The following is a 20,149-nucleotide window of genomic DNA, read 5'->3' on the forward strand; positions in this document are numbered from 1 at the left end:
ATAGATTTAACATACAAAAAAAGGGGCATTTTCACAGTGTACGAAGACAAATAGCAACTCTTAGGATAATGCATTTTCAAATTCATTGCAAAATGCATTTTCAAAAATTTATATTCTCTAACTCCCTATATTAATTTCTGAAGTTATCATATATATAATAAGCACATTACAGAAAAAAATAGAAATTTTTGGACAAAATACCTGTATTTTCTACACTTACCAAATAACAAAATCACGTTGAAAATATTTTTAAGCAAGTGAGTCATGTTGTACATACAGTTTTGTATTCTGTTTTTTTCCCTCTTAACAACAGCAAGGAAGTTTATGATATAATATAATCATTCTTTTGTGGCAATATATAATTGCATCAACGATTCCTAATAAACTTAAGAATTTTAAATTTTAACAAATGATAAGAGAAATTATTCCCAAGTTATATAAATTGTACTTAGATCTCTTTGGCCCAGTAAGAACACAAAGTTTGCTTTGTTTTGTTTATTTGAATATCAATCATTCCAAATTAAAACATACTTCACAACTTAGCTATTCCGACATTTCTGAGCCTAGGGCTAAAGAGAGGCCACTATCACTTATGATATTAGCTTCACTGCTGCCCTGTGGGTTACCCACTGAACTCATTCCCAGTAGGTTCTGTTAATAGTTATAGGAGTTGTTGTTTCCAAACTACTAAGACATTATTAAAGTAATTTAGGAAATCATTATAGCTCATCAGAGTCATGGATTGTTAAGCCGGAAGGCTCCCCTAAACATTATCTAGATTATTCCACCATCTTATGACAAAGAAGAAACTGATGGGGTGCCTGGGTGGCTCAGTAGGTTAGGCAGCCGACTCTTTATTTGGGCTCAGGTCATGATCTCAGGGTTGTGGGATCCAGCCCCATGTCAGGCTCCTTGCTCAGCAGGGAGTCTGCTGGAGATCCTCTCTCTCCCTCTGCTCCTCCCCCGCAAATAAATAAATAAATCTTTAAAAAAAAGAAGAAACTGAGACCTAGACAGAATGACAAGTGTAAATGGCAACTCACTTGAAACTAAGACCCAGGACAAGAAAATACAAGGAAAAACTAAAGTATGAAAAAATCACTTTAATTAGAGGAAAGGAGACTCAGGAACTGTCATGTTAGCTTTAGGAAGAAGGGAGAGGACTGTGTGGCTCCACTCTAGTCAGAACATACCAGAAACAGCACATTTTGGTGAAGAGAACCACTAAAGAACTAGGGAGATCAGGATGGTGAAAGTGCTTCAAATAACATGCAAGGAAAAGCTGATGAAACCAGAGATGTTGTGCCTACAGACAAGAAGGCCTGGGAGGATATGACAGTGTCTTTAAATCTCTACAAAAATGTTAACCATGGATGGGAGACCATACTCCTTTCGTGTGGCTCTAATGCAGGCATGCAGTGTTGGGGCTTGAGGGGATGGTCTGCAGACCCCTTGAATCTGAAGGCAAAGTGTTGTACACTTCCCTATGCTTGTGGGGGAAAGCCTCCTTATATCCTCTAAGAGATAAACAAGCCCCAAAAACAGTCAAAATGTACTGGGTCAAAAGTGTAAGGAGGAAAATTCTGGCTCAGTATCAGGAAGAACTTTCTATTACAGCTGCCCCAAAAGCTGAGTTCCTTGTCACTGTGGCCTTTCAATCAGAGACTAAACCACTATGTGTCAGGGATGCTGTGGGGATTCTTATACCAAATAAGGGTTCAACAAAACGACCTCAAACATTCCTTTCAAAAGCTGAAACTCCAGGAACATTTTTCCTATGTGGAACATCACTGTTTACGAGTCTACCTAAACTTCAAGTTAAAAAAAAAAAAATCTTCATAATAAGAATTGGTCATTGAAATGCCTACAATTGAGATGTCAAATCATAAAGGCTTAAACTTTTCATTTAATAATGAAAAAAATATAAAATATATTTTAGAGGTATAATCTATTAGGAAAAGGCCACTTAAAAATGTCCACATGGTGGGCACCTGGGTGGCTCAGTTGGTTGGGCCTCTGCCTTTGGCTCAAGTCATGATCCTGGAGTCCGGGGATCAGCCCCCGTGTTGGGCTCCCGGCTCAGTGGGGAGTCTGCTTCTCCCTCTGACTCTGCCCCCTCTCATACTCTCTCTCCACTCTCTCTCTCAAATAAATAAATAAAATCTTTAAAAAAGAAAAAATGTCCACATGAGCACCTGGGTGGCTCAGTGGGTTAAGTGTCTGCCTTCAGCTCAGGTCATGATCCCAGGGTCCTGGGATTAAGTCCCGCATCAGGCTCCCTGCTCAGCGGGGAGTTTTAGTCTCCCTCTGCCCCTCCCCCCCCCCCGCTCGTGCTCTCTCTCTCTCTCGTGTGTGCATGCGCACGCAAAAATAAATAAATAAATCTTAAAAAAAATGTCCAAATTAAACTCAACTCTAAATAATGTAGTCAAAGAAATCATTACATTAAAAAAGTTTGAGTCTAAGATTTCTATCCATCTAAGAAGCCATTAAGACTTACCTGTGTGCCATACGTACTGAACCCATACATATGTGCTAGCAGCAAAAAAAAGCCACTGTATGGGGATGAACAGCAGACATATTATATTTGATGTGAAAGCTACACAAACAAAAAATACTGAGAAGGCCTAAAGGAAAAAACAAAACAAAATTAAAAACTCATCTTAGAACCTGTTATTTTCAAACAGATTATTAAAAGCATGTTGAACAAAATCTCTGAAACTGCCATGCAAGAACTACAGAGCAAGTAACAACAGGGAATTTTAAACATATAAAACCCACTATGTAAAAAGTAGAGGTTAATTCAATATTAAAAAGTAATCCTATTTATGTCCTCAAATCAAGAAGAACTGGACCAGAACAAGCTGAGTTGGGTCCCAATGAGTTCATTTGGACTCAAGGTGGATTACCTAAAACTAGAATTTTAACACAGAAAAGGCTCCTCTCTCCTCTTAAAACATTCCTAAAGAGCCTCATTCTTGAAGAACCGGCTGTTGGAGCACAAATGAACCATGATAGTAAGAATTATGCTGATGTTAAGGATTTAAATAATGCAGCCTTTCTCTGGACACACCACTAGGTATTCCCAAGAGGACATGAGCCCAAAGCCATCTTTTTGAGGCTCCGGATTTCTGAGTGGAAGAGTCCAGGTATAAGGTGTAGCCACAGGACACAAGAGAACTGCAGATCAACCAGGGGAATAAGCCCAGGCCAATGCCCCTGCTCTAACCCAGTAGTTTTCAAAACAGTCTGGGGATTCCTAGGATCGGTGGGGGATGTGGGGGGTGTCTCTGAGATCCTGTCAGTGGGTCTTCCAGGTCAACACCATTTTCCTAACAACATTAAGATGGCATCTGCCTTTTTCATGCTCATTCACTTAGGACTAAGGTAGCTTTTTCGAGAAGCTACATGATATGTGATATTGCAATCCACTGAGTTCAGACGCAGATATGAAAATGCAGCTGCTTTCCATTAAGCCAGACATTAAAAACATTTGCAAAAATGTAGTCAATCTTCTAACTGTTTTGTTTTGGAAAATATAGTTATTTTTCATTTAAAAATGTAATTTACATTAACATGTGATGGGCTTGTTATTATTTTTAAGTGAATTAATAAGCATTTAAATTTGTTTTCAGTTTTGATTTCTAATATAGTAAATATGGATAGATCTAACCCAGATAAATAAAAGCTTCTCGGAATCCTCAATAGTTTTTAAGAATTTAACGGGGCCCTGAGACCACAAAGTTTGAGAACCACTGCTCTAACTCTATCCCAATCACTAACATGGTGATAGGGCTCCAGAAATACTTCAGAGTAGGGCTGGGTAATTATTGCTTCCTTCACTACTCTGTTTCCCTCCCAAGGTCTTTGTCCCTCCCCTTCTTTTCACTGGAATGGTAGAGAAGGGTGGGCAAGGTATAATGATTTGATAGCGGGTTTTTTTATCATCAGTTACTGAAGATTTTCTTAGAAAAGTAAACCCCTTATATTTGAAAAACATATTAATAAACATACCAGTCCCTGGTATCTGAAGGAATCATAGACGCTCCTGATGAAAAGCCAAAACGGCCACAGGTATTCAAATCTGAACTCCAGGACAAAATCTGCCAGGAGGACAAGTGCCCACACTACCAGGAATTTCAGGTATAAAAATGTACTGCAAAGCATAAAAATAAAGAATTAATTCAAGGTCATTGGTGAGGCACTAGAAAAAGAAAATGCACTCTTTTCTTTAAGAGACAAAAGTATCTTCACATACCATGAAAATAACGGCGATAAAGGACAGAGGGGAATGTTGCTATGACCCACGTAAATTTTAAAAGCTCTGCCATTCACTCTGAGACCCACAACTATCCAAGTAAGATGATGACCAAAAATGTTTAATTCTATCTAAGATGGAAAAAAACTTTACATTTCACCATTATTTTAAAATGTGCTAAGTGTCTGATTTAAAATACTGCAACACTCAAAATTACAGCTTTCCAGCTCTTCTTCATTAGAAGAAAATGTCATGGTTGAAAGCCTTCGAATTTGCTGTTTGCCCACCCCTCTACATCTGTTTGAAGAGTCTTTGAAATTCTTGATGCACATCCCTACATGCTTGAAGGATTCTGTCTTTTTCCCTCTTTTCTCCTCTTGCCTTTCTATGTAGTATTCACCTGTATTAACCAAACGACATCCCCAAATAGAAACTAACATAGGGAGGGGCGCCTGGGTGGCTCAGATGGTTGGGCGTCTGCCTTCGGCTCAGGTCATGATCCCGGGGTCCTGGGATCGAGCCCCACATCAGGCTCCTGGCTCAGCGGGGAGCCTGCTTCTCCCTCTCCTTCTGCCCTTCTCCTTGCTCATGCTCTCTCTCTCTCTCTCTCTCTCTCTCTGTATCTCTGTGTCTCAAATGAATGAATAAAATCTTAAAAAAAAAAAAAGAAAGAAACTAACATAGGGAGCAGTTGCCAATTACTACTATGGGTTGTGAGAACACAAAATGTACATTAAAGAAAAAAATCCTAAAGTATCCTAGCCTTGCTCTAGCTAAGATGTAAATGTGCACTTCCAGCTCCCTCTGGATTTATGTTAAGTAGAAGCAGACTTTGATAAGCCAGGCAGGACACATATTTAACCACTGCAGTGGCTCAGAACAAGGTAAGGACATGGATTAAAATCTCAAAGTCCACTCTTCTAGTTCATGAGTTATACAATAGATAATAGAAGCCTTCAGATTAATAAGCCCCTTACTAATAAGCCCCTAATTGTATGTCCTTAACCCAGTCAATTCTGGAGCAGGTTAAGTTTAGGCATTAAAAAAAAAAGGTTTTCTTAGATATAGATTGGAAATACCTAAAATTTACTTTGATTTGGGCCACAGCCTTGTATGCTGCTTTGTAATACAAACATTCCAATACTGATGTGATTACATTAGCTGTTTGAATATACGCCATCAACAACAAAATCAAGACTTTAATAAATCATTTTTAAGTATATTAAAATAAGCTACAAAAAAATTATAAACTTGGGGGGGGCAGCAGACAACAAAAGCAAGATCCAGCACTGAGGATTCTTTCTGTGCCCTCTGAAGCCACAAGGGTAAAAAGATGTCAAGAACGGAGAGGTATGACCCTTGATGATACAGTAGCATAATGAGACATTATCTGCAGCTAGGGGCAATTTCTAATACTAACTCTTGGTAGAACTTCTTAAGGCTTGATAATAAGTTTTAATTAAGAGGTTTGCTATACACTCAAGGAACTCAAGGCAAACCAGAAGAAAACAGGCAAGTCCCACCTTTTAGTTTCATTTCACTAGAATCATATTAGCCAGATGAAGATGGGGCCCTCATTCTCACCCATTAAAAATCCATCACTGACCCAGCGGAGAGCAAGGCGTATTTTACTAGAAGGAACAGCTGAGTCATGTCGGCATTTGGGAACACAAATCTAGTTTCAAACTAGATTTTCAAGCTGCTTGGCTTTAAAACTGAAAGGTTTTTTCTTGTCTCTAGAACTGTTTCTAGGCACATATGGAAATGTTTTTACCTCTCCAATGAACACTTTTCCCCATGGGGCTGCTTCTGGATGAGGTGAATGAGACGTGGGGAGTATATCATCGTGTGCAGTCATCACCACTCCCCAGGTGGAGAAGGTAGAGTACTACCAACTGTCTCTGCCGCAAATGCTCCCAAGGCATGGCAGGATCCCAGTCTAGCAGGCAATGTTCTGTTGCACTATTTAGACAGCATTATCCAAAGAATGACAGCCTACTGAATAGCTTTTAATAGCCCAATCATTTAAACCAAAGGCAATACAGAAATGATCATCTTTGTAACAATGACTACTCTTTTTCAAGTCTGTGACTTCAAGAGTTCCTTTTTATATATTTCAGTTCTTTTCAAAAAAACTGCTTTCATATTTTCATGTTCCTTGACACCCAGCTCTTACTGAGTCACAGTTTAGAAGTACAGATATCTAAGGAAACTTGACCTTTCACAAACATATGCCATACCCTCAACTTTCCTCAGGCTCCCCTTTTAGGTGGGCCTGCCTCTAAAAATCAAGGGGCAACCTAATTAACAAATTAGATTTTACAAGTTTTGCAAAAAGAGTTCTAGAGCTTAGTCGCACAATCATGTGAATATATATATTGTTCCTGAACTGTACACTTAAAAATGGCTAAGATGCTGAATTTTACATTATGTGTTTGACCGCACTTTTAAATATATATAAATAAATAATTCTTTACTCATCTTTTAAAAAAAAGTTGATATTACTTTAGGACTAGTACTGAATTTTATTGATTCATTTCTGCCTTCATGGTTTTAGAAAGTTTAAAACAGTTGCCTGATTCAGTATTCACTTAGTCCTCTGTATCAGTAAATTATGCTTATTATTCTTCTATAGGTACATGCAAAAAAGTTAAAAGACAAGTAACCTAAAATGACTTCTTATCAGTACCCTAATTCCTTTCCTTCCATGTTCTGAAGGTCATAAGATTTTGCCAAATCCAAAGAGATGACGTTCTACCGGGGAGAGAAAGTTGGGTTTTAAGCCATTATAGCATTCCAAAATATTTCTTTTAAACCATGAAGAGAATGTGATCAAATATAAAATATTTTTATACATACAGTTCACAACATGGTTCATAACTTGATGTTACTTTCTCTGATCCAAACACATTTATGAATAACTATAAAATATCTTAAACAAAAATTTAAAGCGTAACTACAATGAAAAGATACTTTCCATAGTAATATAATCGAACGAGGGCAGACCAATAATGTCTTTTGATGGTCATATAAGCTTCTGTTCTGGATGCCAGTGAAATTAAGAAGAGACATGTGTGATTATTAGGCTTAATGGTGGTGATTCTTTCAAAGCGGTTATTAACTATGTTTCTTTCCCCTCCTCCATTCTATTTCTACCCTTGCCATTTACAACCATTTTTAACCTGAATCTATTTGGCAATACTTTTCACCTATGGATTAAGGATTAATCATTTGTGATTAATGAGAAGTAGTACTGAACATTTTTCTTTTTCCAAGTAAAGTGCACCTTCTTTCTAGTACCACTAGCTGCTATCATGTAGATCATTTTTTGGAGCCCACATAATTACCAGGAGTGTGGCCATCAATCCTCAGTCCCTGACCTTTTCCCTAGGCAGACTAATGGCCTTTTAGTTCACTTGGTCCTCACCACAGAAATGACTCTGTAGATTTCACTGGCTGTGCCAGCGGCCGTCTATCTCAATCCCTAGCTTTCCTGTCTTCTCTGGAATAGCAACTGTGAATTTGCTTTCAGCTTTCAGTATGTGGCACGATACTTCTTACACCAAACTGCTGTCTTCTCTGTTATCAAATACCTCTCCGTACTCCACATCACCTCTAGAATATTCATCTAGCCTCTTGTCCAGCCCATATTCCTACTGAAATCAGATTATGTGTAATTATAGTCCTGCTACTCAAAGTGTGGTCTGTGGACCAGCATCATCAGCATCACTATGAGGTTTTTAGAACAACAGTATTTCAGGGCCCATCCCAGACCTATTTCATGTAAGCCTGCATTTTCACCAGATCCCTAGACCATTTGTCTGTACATTAAAACTTGAGAAGTACTGGCCCACGGTATAAACTTCTCATTGTCATGGAACCTCCTCTGAATTCCACAGTGTCTCAGAAAGAAAACAACTATCTACTTAAATAATCAATACTTATCTCCAAACCCTTAGTTCTCCTTCCCTCAGCTGGGAACACTGTTCAGGGTTGATTCTTCCATTTTCTTACTTTTCTGAGTCACAGACAAGATCCCCACCTAAGTACAATTTAACCAAATGAAGCACTTCTGCTACTATACTCATCCTTCAGCACACAACACAAACATCACTTCATTAAAAAAGGCCTCCCTGATCCCAAAGTAAAGACTATTACCCCATTATATGCTCACATACCATCCTGTACTGTAAAAACATTTAATCACGGTTATAAATAAATGTATTTTATTTAATTAACTATTTAGATGTAAAGTCCACAAGAACAAAGGAGCTGCCTATTTTGTTCCCTACTTTATCCTCAGTGCCCGGCAGAGCACCCTGCACACTACAAAAACTCAACAAATATTTGTTGAATGAATGACCTGCAATGCACAAGAGTATTTAGGATTGACAGTAAGGCCTTTACCAGAGTACACACTTAAAATGAAGGTAGAGAAATCATGCACAGATGACTGGGAAGGGTATCTGAACAAAGCAACATCAACAAAAGAAACAAATACAGCTTCTGCTCTGAAGATTACCATGTACCTGCTCCCAATCTATTGTGGTCTTCAATAGGAAGAAATGAATCTAATCAGCCTTGCTCTGTGTACCAGACTATCACTCCATTTGGCCTGCCTGCCACTGGCTCGGCCTGCAGCGGGGGTTCTCAAAGTGTCTTCTATTTAGCCTAACATTAAAGAAATCTGCAAAAATGTAAAGCCACACCACTCTTCTCATGGATTTATTATTTTTATATCAGCTTGTCATTATTATTTAAAATGTGTCTGTCTTAATTTCTAATACAGTAAATATTGATAGATATAACCCATATAAACCCAGAGTGGACAGAGGTCCTGAGACAAAAATAACTGAAAAATGGTGGACTACAGAAAGTTGTGCACAGCATCAAGATAAAATGGCCTCACCCCCGCTGCTAGGTTCTGCACCTGCCTCTCGGTGTGCAATCCAGAGAGGAGGATGCCTGAGAAGACCTAAGCTACTCCTTATTTCTCTTTTCTATTCTAGGCCTCTTGCAGACTGTCAAGAGAACCTTTTGAGTGTCAATTACACACACACACACACACACACACACACACACACAGCCACTGCAATGACAAATCTAGTGTAAAATATGCCCAATTTAGAAAGAATAAAGAAAACCTAGAATAAGAAATCACTTAAAAAAGCTTTTAAGAATTGTGTGGTGGGGTGCCTGGTGGCGCGGTCCATGAAGCGACCGACTCTTGGACCAACTCTTGGTTTCAGCTGGGGTCATGAGCTGGGGGTGGTAAGATCGAGCCCCGAGCCCCGTGCCCCGCGCAAGGCTCAGTGCAAGGTCTGCTTGGGATTTTCCCTCCCCCTGGCCCTCCCGACGACCCCCCTCCCATGCACACACTCTCTCTCTAAAATAAATAAATAAATCTTCAAAAAAAGAATTGTGTGGTATAGTGTTTTTACGAAGGATCACATAGACTGCAGAGATATCAAGGACAGGTACTGTAACTTAACACAATTGGAGAATTTAGAGTTTTGGAAATTCTGCTTCAAAAACACTTTCATCTAAAACAACCAAACAAACCACACCACTTTTGACAGTGTGGACTCTGTGAGGTTTGGGATGGGGGGCTGCAGAAGCACATGAGGAGAAAGAGAACCACCCACAGGATTATACTTCATATTTTCAGCAGCACTAATCATCTACCTAATCACACCTTACACTTACATCATATGTGCAATTTTTCCAAAAGCTTTCATATTAATTATCTCATTTTAGCCTTACAACTGTGAAATAGGCAGGGCAGTTATTACCCTTTCATAGGAAAGAAACCTGAGGAACCAGGAAGTGAGAGGCTGCAGAGCACTGCTTAAAAAGCACAGAAAAACAGGAGTCTGGAGACCGCAGAGAAATGAATCCTACGTGGAATGCTGTGCTGCTGCTAAAAAAGCCAATGAATACATTTCCATGGAAAGAAATGGAGAAGAGATTAAGTGAGCAGAAAAGCCAAAAAACTTTTATGTAAACTGGAATCGTACTTTGGTTAAGGAAGAAATACACACGTTTGCTTATATAGAAAAAAAGAAAAAAATGATACTTAAAAATTATGTAACAGTGATCATCCCAGGGCAGGAGTACTAAGGTCTGGTGCATTATGCTAATACACTATCGTGTTAATTTTTGCATACCAAGTATGTTACTTTTATTTTTTTTAACTCTTCATTTTGAAATAACTTTGGACTTACAGAAAAGTTGCATGAATAGTACAAAGAGTTCCCTTATATTTTTCACTCAGAATGCACAAATGATAAAACATTTTATCACGTTCTTGATATCATTCTCTCCCTATATATGTTTTATTGTTTTTTTTAAAATCAAAGTCAGGAAATTAACATTGATATGTTACTATTATTTAATCTAGACACCTTATTCAAATTTCAGTAATTATTTCACTAACATCCTTTATTTTTTTAAAAGATTTATTTATTTATTTTGGGGGGGAAGGACAGAGGGGGAGGGAAAGAGAGAATCTCAAGCAGACCCCCTGCTCAGCATGGAGACTGACACGGGGCTTGATCTGAGATCATGACCTGAGCCGAAACCAAGAGAGATATTCAACTGACTGAGCCACCCAGGCGCCCCTCACTAATGTCCTTTAAAGCAACAGATAAATAGATAGAGCTCGATCGATCAATAGGATCCCGGTCCAATCACATTTTGCACTGTTGTCATATCTATACTCTTTTTTATTTTTTTTATTTTTTTAAAGACTATTTATTTATTTATTTGAGAGAGAGAGAATGAGAGATAGAGAGCACGAGAGGGAAGAGGGTCACAGGGAGAAGCAGACTCCCTGCTGAGCAGGGAGCCCGATGTGGCACTCGATCCCGGGACTCCAGGATCATGACCTGAGCCGAAGGCAGTCACTTAACCAACTGAGCCACCCAGGCGCCCTATACTCTTTTTTAAATTATTATTTAATAGAGATTCTCTTTTTGAGAAGGAAAAAAGGTTCCTGGTACCTGTTGCTTCACCTGGAAAATGAAGATAATGACACTTGCTCTCCATGTAGCAGAAAGTCTGAGAGTATCATATGAGTTCTTACACATAAACACCACTCAGAAACAATGAAGTGGCAACATACTGTACAACAGAGAGAGGACAGACTCTAGGGTTAGACAGATACGGGCCTCTATCAAGTAACTAAACCTGGGGCAACTGTGGTTTCCTCACATATGAAACTGAAGTTAATATCCTTACTGGAACAAAATAAGACAATGAAGAAAAGATAATAATAGCAGTAACAGCAAATAACTTTATGAGCAATTATCTGTGTCAGGCACGATGCTAAGTTTGTTACGTGACTTATCTCAATTATCCTTATAGCAGTCCTATAAAGTAGGTGGTATTATTTACCATCCTCCTTTCACAGATGAGAAAGCTGAGGGCTAAAGCAAGTAAGTGACTTGTTCAAAGTGACACAACTAGTGTCGGGGACATTCTTTGAAGTCGAGTTCAAATGACTTTAAAGCCCATATGCTTATCCATCACACTGGACTTTCTCATCTCACATTAGATATTTCAATAAATATTACTTTCCTTCTTTATATGCTTTCCTATATACACATTCAACTTATATAATTCTTTAATTCTCCAAGAGAACCAAGTTTTAAAAAAATGAGCAGATGTACTTTATGGAAGAATAAACCCTCAGTATCTCATTCATAAACTATGAATTTATAAACTTGATTTGTAAACACACTATGAAGAGCTGCAGAAAAAAATTTTAAGTCAATTATTCTTTTTTTTTAAGATTTTATTTATTTGAGAGAGAGAGAGAGAGAGAGAGAGCAGGAGCGGGGACGGGGGGAGAGGGAGAAGCAGACTCGATGCAGGACCCTGGGATCACGACCTGAGCCAAAGGCAGATGCTTAATCAACTGAGCCACCCAGGCGCCCCCTAAAGTCAAATATTCTTTACAGAAATAACTATGGCACGAAACATGGGACAACTCAAGACTGCTTTCTAGCGAAATTCACACTCCTAGAATGATCATTGTAATAGAGAAACATGTAATTCAAAAATAAAAAGATAATTCATTTTTTAAAAAGTCATAATTACAATAAACCATGAGGTATAGCTTGCCAAGCCTACAGCAAGGCAAGAAAATAATGCTTATTACATCTGAGAAAAAAGATTCTAGCCTTAGTATTTCTCTCATCTGAGACAGGAGTTTTTGTTTGACCATGAACATGGCACTCCTTCTCTCTATAACTCAAGCAGCCTCACTACAAATAGACAAAATATTGACTTTAATACTGAGCAACTTATTTGGTTTTTAGAGGTGCTTTAAAGATGAACAAAGTAATAATATAATTTAAAACCAGAGCTAGACTGTTTCTGGCCACCTCCCCTGTGCTAGGTAAGGAAAGAGATCTCAAACAGTGTAAATCTATTAGTGACGTCTACAGATATACCACAGATATACCTGCACTATTTCAATCCACTAAAGGCAAAGCCTCTTTTTAAAAAAGAAAAGGCAACAGAAGAGATGGATGAGAGATAAATTATTTCTGATGTCACAATCCCATGACTTAATGTAAATACATTGTCCTTAAAAGCAGCAGAGGAAAACAAAGGAATGAAGGTTAGTGGTATGAAGGGGCTTCCAAGTCTGGGGATGATAGGCATTTTGGAAGGCTGATGAGCAGAGGCCAATTTGGTATCAGTTAAGTTAAATGTCAAAGATATAAAGCCTCAAAGAATACCTTCTAACAGTTATTTTTTTTAAAGTTTCCAATACCAGGATCCATGTGACTAAAGGTGAGAGACCTTGAGGAAATATTCACTCCTTGGGTATTTGAAGAAATTCATGATGGAAAAAAAAACATCTAGCAAAGGATATGTGTTTCTACTGTTGGTCTGTACCATTATACTTAACGTAGCTTGTTGAGCAAACAACTTTTTTCTTCTGGACCTATTTCTTGAAAACGATCCAAGTAAAATAATTACACCCAAATCTAGTAAGCCTAGAGAATAAAAGTAATCAGTATCTTTGAAGAGCACACTAAATTTCATCAAGAAAAGTAACCCAGGAGTGCCTGGCTGGCTCAGTTGGTAGAGCATACGACCCTTGATCTCAGGGTTATGAGTTTGAGCCCCATGACAGGAAGGAAGGAAGGAAGGAAGGAAGGAAGGAAGGAAGGAAGGAAGGAAACCTAATCACAGTATTTCACTTTGAGCTCTTAACCATGTTTAAAATTTCTATCTGACCCTCGAGACTCCACAAGGTATATGTTATATTTTATTATATTCCCTTAAGTATCACCTGGATGGTAGCCTAGAAAACGACAGAACAAAACAAAACACACATATATACACACAAAACCCCAAAGGGTTAATATCAGTGGGAAGATCTGGGAGAAATGGCCAAAGAAAAAGACTCTGGACATATAAGTGCCTATAGAACAGGAACTGGCTCCAGGATATTTGGCAAATAACGAACAAGAAAGTAAAAATAATAAGCTATTAAGTCTACCATTAAAATCAATCTCCAAATCTAGTGAGGTTCAAGAAAGGCCACAAGGAATCAAAGAGAAAGGAGAATATCACTAATGAAACAGGAAGCTTTAAAGCAAATAATCTGAACTAGATCACGTTCCCTCCTTCCCCTGCCTCAACTCGTAGCAGAAATTTAAAGGGGTTTTCAAAACATCTAATGAAACTAAACCGCCAAGAGTACTCAGACAAGAAGAATCATAAATGAGAGTTGGAGGAAAGTACCTTTCTTTTAAGGTAACACACTACTGGCAAAAACTAAGTACAAAACTCCAGTGTGGCAGATTTGTTCAAATGCATTTCATGCAAACTGCAAATATAAGGATTAGGTAAACACCTCCCTGGAAAGGTTAGTCAAAACTTACCCCCTTCCCCAACACCCCTCTAAAACAATACAGAATCTATCACTTTCATGTCAGGTCCAGTGCGGCTGAAAAAGCCTCCCAAGATTACCAAAATGCTTTTAGACTGTGAGGTTGCAACACTGGGGTGTCTGGGGTCTCGGCTGCAGAACACATGTACAATCAAGGGAGCCAAGGGTCAGACCAGCCTCTAGTGGCTTTAATAAGCATAGCCCAAAGGAGCTAAAACTAGGCTTAGGAAACATCATTAATTAAAGAGGCAGGAACGGCAGAAAAGTGAAATCTCTGGAGATCAGATTATTTCGACTAGGGTCTGAAAAAGGAAATTAGGAAGCTGAGAAGGATGCAAACTTGGATCATTCCAAAAGTCAGAGGCCAGGAAACTCTTTTCTGAAAAAAGATGGGCCAAGGTATTCTACCTACCAGGGACGTCCCGAGTCCTCAGCTCTAGTCTGAAGGTGTGAAGCTGTAAGAATCTACGAGGCAGGCACGGTCCTGCTCCTCGAAGCTGCAGGTGGCGTGCTACATGATGACAGGAAGTATTCATAAATTCACAAGTGAAGGGGCGCTTCCTTCAACCACCAGTAACAAAGATATAGAAAAGTTTCCTGAAGCTTAACACATGCGCCTTACTTAAAATGCTTATTATGCCTATTTGGGCAAGTAACAACTCCAGAAGCTTTCAACATAAACGTCTCTGCCCCCTCTTCTCCCTACCACACCTCATCTCCTCATCTTTCCATTATAAAGTCAGTAATTCTCAGGGGGAAGGAAGTGGGGGAACATGGCAAAGTGACAGGTGGCTAAACCCCACCTCACCTGGAGAATCATGGCATGTAATTAGACGTTACTGCTGGGAGTGTCTGGTGCATGTGTGAAGGAGCAGACATGGACAGGGCATCACTGCCATAAAACCTGAGGACGTCTGGAATGTCACAGTTAAGTGCAGTTATTTATTTTACTTTCTCTTATTAGTAACCGTTCCTTATTATTTCCGAAGTACTTTCACATTTATCTCATTCGAGTTAGAAAATATTCCCTCACTTAGTGGCGACTGTCTACTTCACCATAAAATAGCACAGGGCAAAATAAAGCTGTTAATGCATCAGGTGAACAACTAAAATAGCCAGCTAAAATGTAATTCAACAAAAATATTTTTCCTTGAACAGAATGCAAAGTTCTTTGGAACCTCAAAACCACTGTACAAATTTAAGAGGGCATTATGATGCTCTACTAGACTGTAAACTCCTTGAAGACAAGAAACCATATCTAATCCTGTATCCTCCACGATTCCCTGAACACAGGTTCTTAACTGAGCAGGATGAATTAGTTTATATTCATTTATTTATTAACTCACACACTCAACATTTATTGAATACTCAATTTCTACTCTGGCTCTGTGCTGGCTCGGATTGTTTTTAAATGTGTTTTGAATTTTAGTCCTTAATAACATAAAAGAAAATCATCACCATTCCTGTTTCTTTTCTCTTATTCTTGATTATTAATTTGACTGGAATAAGATATATGTACATTTCAATTTTCAAACAATGGGCACACATATAAGTGTAGATAATGCCGATATGTCTAAAATCCATTTTCCTTTTACCTTGCCCCTGAAACAATTCTATCACAGTCATTATACTGACAATAATCATATCATTTGACAATCACCTCAGTCACAGTTGCTGGATTGGAGCCCATGATTAAAAGCGTCTCAGCAATAGGATTTTTTTCAGCAAGACCAAGCAGCAACTGACCTTTTGTTTTGACTACTCAACTTCTGTTTATAACTGCAACAAATCTTATAGTCTCTCTTGCCTCCTTAAAAAATAAACCAAACATGTTAAACTGTGATAACAACAGGGTAAATAATATTTGGATAGCCTGCTAGAATTTGTAAGAGTTTCACAAACTGAACATGAGCTCCTTTAGTCCTCAAGACTCATTTGACAGATGAGAGAATGGGGCTCAAAGTGGCAGAGCTGGGATTCTGAGTCCAAACCCAGGTCTCCTAACGCCCACAGTCCAGTGCTCTCTTCATCACAGCTGCCTCCTTGCTATGCCCAGACTCGAAAAGTTGTGCAGACTGAGAACATGAAAATAATGTTCATGAAAGGTTATGCTGTGAAACAGTAGACAGTGGGTATCAAAACTGTCAACAGAGCCTCAGAAAAAAAGCTCTCTGTTTAATGAGACCAAAATTGGCCAGATGTTGAGAAACAAAATGGGTAACAGATGGTATGAAGAACAATTTAATATAGAGTTAAATTCGATGATCACAGCAATTTGATATTCACAAATCCTCAAACACCATAATTTATAACTAGCCCACTCATTCTGTTTGCTTTAGGAATAAAGGAAAAATTTCTAAACATATTTTTAAAAACAGAATTGGAAAAAAACAAAACTATGATCTTGTTCTTTAGTCCAATACTCCATATTATAAACTAAGAAACAGGTAAGTGAATTAAAACATTCATTTGATATATGATGCTCCAAAAGGAAAGACAGGTAGAAATATATGTAGGTCTTTGATTAACATCTAACTTAAAGAATGCCAAACAGAGAAGGGCAAACAGATTTGAGAGCTGTTGGGTTTTAAAATTTACAGCAAAACTCTGAATAACTTGCATAGCATATTTACTTTAGGGTAAGAACATGTGAATTCCAAAAGCTCACCACTAAAATAATAGATCTTCATTAGACAATGAATTCACATTGTTCACATTGACCGAGTGGTTACTATCAGGCAGGTATTAAATTGGGCATTTGTTCAAATATAAAGAGATGTCAAAATACAACACATGTAAACAATATGGGATCCCCAGTCTTCTTTCTATAAAGGTATATCATATGTTACTGTGACTAGCAGCCATTCAAAGTCCTTGGTCTACAATTCTGTTTAATACACTTTTTCTATTCTTGCGTCACTATTAAGTTGTTCAAATCTTTTTCAATGGGCAGAAAAAAATCCTTCCTAAAGGATCACAGTGTCTTCAACTTAAAGAGACATTTCTCCCCCACCTATTAAATGTGTAGGAAAATGGTTTTTGCTTTTTCACTTTTAGTTTAAATGGTCAGGTTTGATTAATTCAGCTTGGATTTTGGCCTGTTTTACTGACTGCTGTACCCTCATAGCTAGAACGGGGCCTGGCACATAGTATGTACATTTGTTGAATGAATGAATGAATTATTCCTATGACCTATGGCTCATTACATAAGGATATATCTATAGAGAAGGATAAATATACATAAGAACTTTTTACTTTGACTTCCTAATGCTTTTAAACTTGAAATAAAAGAAATTCCTGATGTTTACATCACTCAGCTGCTGTGAAAAGCAATCTTCCATATATGTAAACAACTGCATGTGCAAGGTGTACAGTTATGCTAAGACTAGGTCATTAGCTTGGTGACAACTTGGGTGTTATCAGCTACCTCACATATTTCTCTAAGTCCCACAGCTCAAAGAGCTAAATTGTAAAATACCAGGAAGACTCAATTAAGCCAATATACACATGCTGATAATTCTCCTTTGTAAATTAATGATTTCTCCACCGAAATCATTTATCAAGGCAAGTACCATTCAGAACTAACATTCTAAGAAGAACCAGAAAAACGACAGGTCGTACACAAGTTTTGCTTAGGAAGCTGTGATTGTCACTAAGTTGCCCCGTGAACCTGCTGTCCTTCTCCCCCTCAGAGCAGCGAATTCAGTTTCTATTTAAAGGGACACTGCCTTCTTTTTTTTTTTTTCCCAGAAGAAAAAGAAAATTTTGAGTTTGGAAAAAAATCCCTTTTAAAAGGTTCGAAGAAAACTATCAGCTTAGAATGGTCAAAATAATGTTTGCTAAGAAAATGATCATCAGCTCCTGAGTCTGGAGCGGGGTCACAGGGCATGATTAGGGGGTATCGGCTTCAGCCCTCGGTGCCAAGTCTGAGATCCCGCAAGAGAAGTAGAGGGCGGAAGACCGGGCAACGTGGCCACCTGCCCAGTCTGCCGGGGACCGTGGGGCCACCGTCTGCTCCCAAGTTTGTCAGCCTTTCCCCCTAGTGCATATGGTCCACGCGCCTCCCGATTCAGGCCGGCGACTCCCAGGCCAGAGAGGAACTGGGGGGCCAGCGGAGGCCCGGCGGCCCCGGGAGCGGCCCTCGGGGTCCGGCGGCTCGGGCTAGGGGCGCGGGAGGGGAGGGGGCTTGCCGCCCCTCCCCCCGGCGGGTCCAGGGAGCTCCCAACGGCTGCTCGGCAGCTTCCTCCGCCAGCGCCCGCCGCGCCCTCCCCGCCCGGACGGCGGCCCTCGCCACGCCCCGCGCCCCCGGGGCGCACCCCTGCGGGCCGGCCGGAGCCCCCCGGGCCGCGCTCCTCCGGAGAGCCCCCGGCGCGGGCGTGCGGCCTAGTCGGGATTACATAACGGGGCCGGGCCCCTCTGCAGCCGACCGGGGGCCGCGGAGCCCGCGCGGGCGGAGGCGGGGGCGCCCCGCCGCTCACCTGCCGTAGATGCCCTCGGTGATCCGATTCCGCTTTAGGGGGCGGCGGAGCTTACTGCAGTCGGCGTTCCGCCGCTTCATCCTCCCGCTGGGGGGCCGGGTGCCCGCGCCGCCTCCGCCGCCGTCTCTCACCTCAGCCGCCGCCGCCGCCGGCCCGCCCCGCGTCGGGCCTGGACTCTACCCCTGGGGCCGGTCACACAGACATGGAGCCAGCACCCGGGGGGGAGGGGGTGGGACGGGGAGGGGGGGCTCAGAGCCTCCTCCGCCTTCGGAAACAAAGAAATGACAATTCCGGGGCCCACCCGCCCCAGCACCAGCCAGCCGCCTGCCCCGCCTCCTCGGCTCCAACGGACGGCCCCCGAGGCCAATCGAAGGCGTCGCTACGCCGCTGCCGGCCAATCCAAGGGCCAGCTGAGGCAAAACGGACTCGAGAACCCGCCTCCGTGAAGGACTGAAGAATACGCCAATCATTATAGTGTCTGTGTGCGTGCCTGGGCCTATCAGAAAAGATTTAAATAGAGGCTTATAAATAGGCCCTATAAATATAACATCCTATATTACGCCTTATTGCGAAGGCACACTTCATGACTGTTGGATTGCGTTTCATTGTATTATAATCCATGCTAGAGCATACCGTGCTATATTCATTGCCCGCTATCACTAGCACCGTATGAAATCGGGAGGCCTGGGTTTGCGGCATGTGCTGTTTTCTGCGCTGACATGTGCCCCAGTCAGTCGCGTCATTATGTAAGGGGTTCGCAGCATCCTCCCCCTCCGGGAGCCTCCGGGGTCAGCGCCGGGAGCCCTTTCTGCGGATCCTGGAGCGTTCGGCCAGGCCGGCCGCGTCAGCGCGCGACGGGGGTACGAATGACAAAGCAAACCCCACACACACATACACACACACACACACCCTGCCAGCTCCCGGCGACGTGGTGACAGCGCGGCGGCCAATCGGAGGAGGCGCTGGGCGGGGCTGCTACGGTCCTGCCCCCTGGAGGCGCGTCACAGGGGGCGGGGCCGTGGGTGCGCGCGACGTCGCGCTGGGCTGCCGCGGGTGTGTGGGGTGGTGCGACCCTATCTCCACGTCCGCAGGACGGGCTGTGCGGGTGGCTCCGCGGGCACCGCGCCTGCTGGACACGGCGAGCGTCAGCGTCAGGGACGTGTCTGTGCTGTGCGAGGGGTCGATGCCGCGGGGACTAAGGGGAGGCTGCTCGGCGGCGAGGGCCGGGCTTTTCAGATGTTGGGACACCGGGCCAGCGACTCTCACCCGACCCTCCTAGAGCGCCGCCGATTTTGTGCCAGGCACCGTGCTGAGTGCTTTGCATCTACTTGCTCATTTACTCCTCATTAATCCCTTGCAACGTGGGTATGGCAAAATCACATTAGAAAAGACAGCAAAGATTCTTTTAAAAAGAATGTCATTAATGAAAACTGGGAAGCTGTCAAAAGTAGAGAGGGGGAGAAGAAGGGAGGAGAAGCACCCACGGATCTCATCACCTTAACA

The 20,149-nt window shown here is 41.2% G+C and overlaps 1 protein-coding gene across 1 annotated transcript in view; it reads right to left on the reverse strand.

Moving 5' to 3' along the window:
- Positions 1-18,861, reverse strand: part of MACO1 (macoilin 1) — a 57,979-nt gene extending 39,118 nt beyond the window's left edge. The window contains exons 1-3 of the mRNA XM_028113895.2: positions 18,647-18,861; positions 4,015-4,156; positions 2,501-2,627 (exon numbers count right to left, since the gene is read on the reverse strand). Of these exons, the coding sequence (XP_027969696.1) occupies positions 2,501-2,627; positions 4,015-4,156; positions 18,647-18,726 (349 nt within the window). The 5' untranslated portion in view covers positions 18,727-18,861. The remainder of the gene's footprint in view (positions 1-2,500; positions 2,628-4,014; positions 4,157-18,646) is intronic.
- Positions 18,862-20,149: the final 1,288 nt, after the last annotated feature.

The sequence above is a fragment of the Eumetopias jubatus genome, unplaced genomic scaffold (assembly GCF_037043125.1).
Source record: "Eumetopias jubatus isolate StellerSeaLion01/CBP00866 unplaced genomic scaffold, mEumJub1_p1.0 scaffold_4, whole genome shotgun sequence".
NCBI lineage: Eukaryota > Metazoa > Chordata > Mammalia > Carnivora > Otariidae > Eumetopias > Eumetopias jubatus.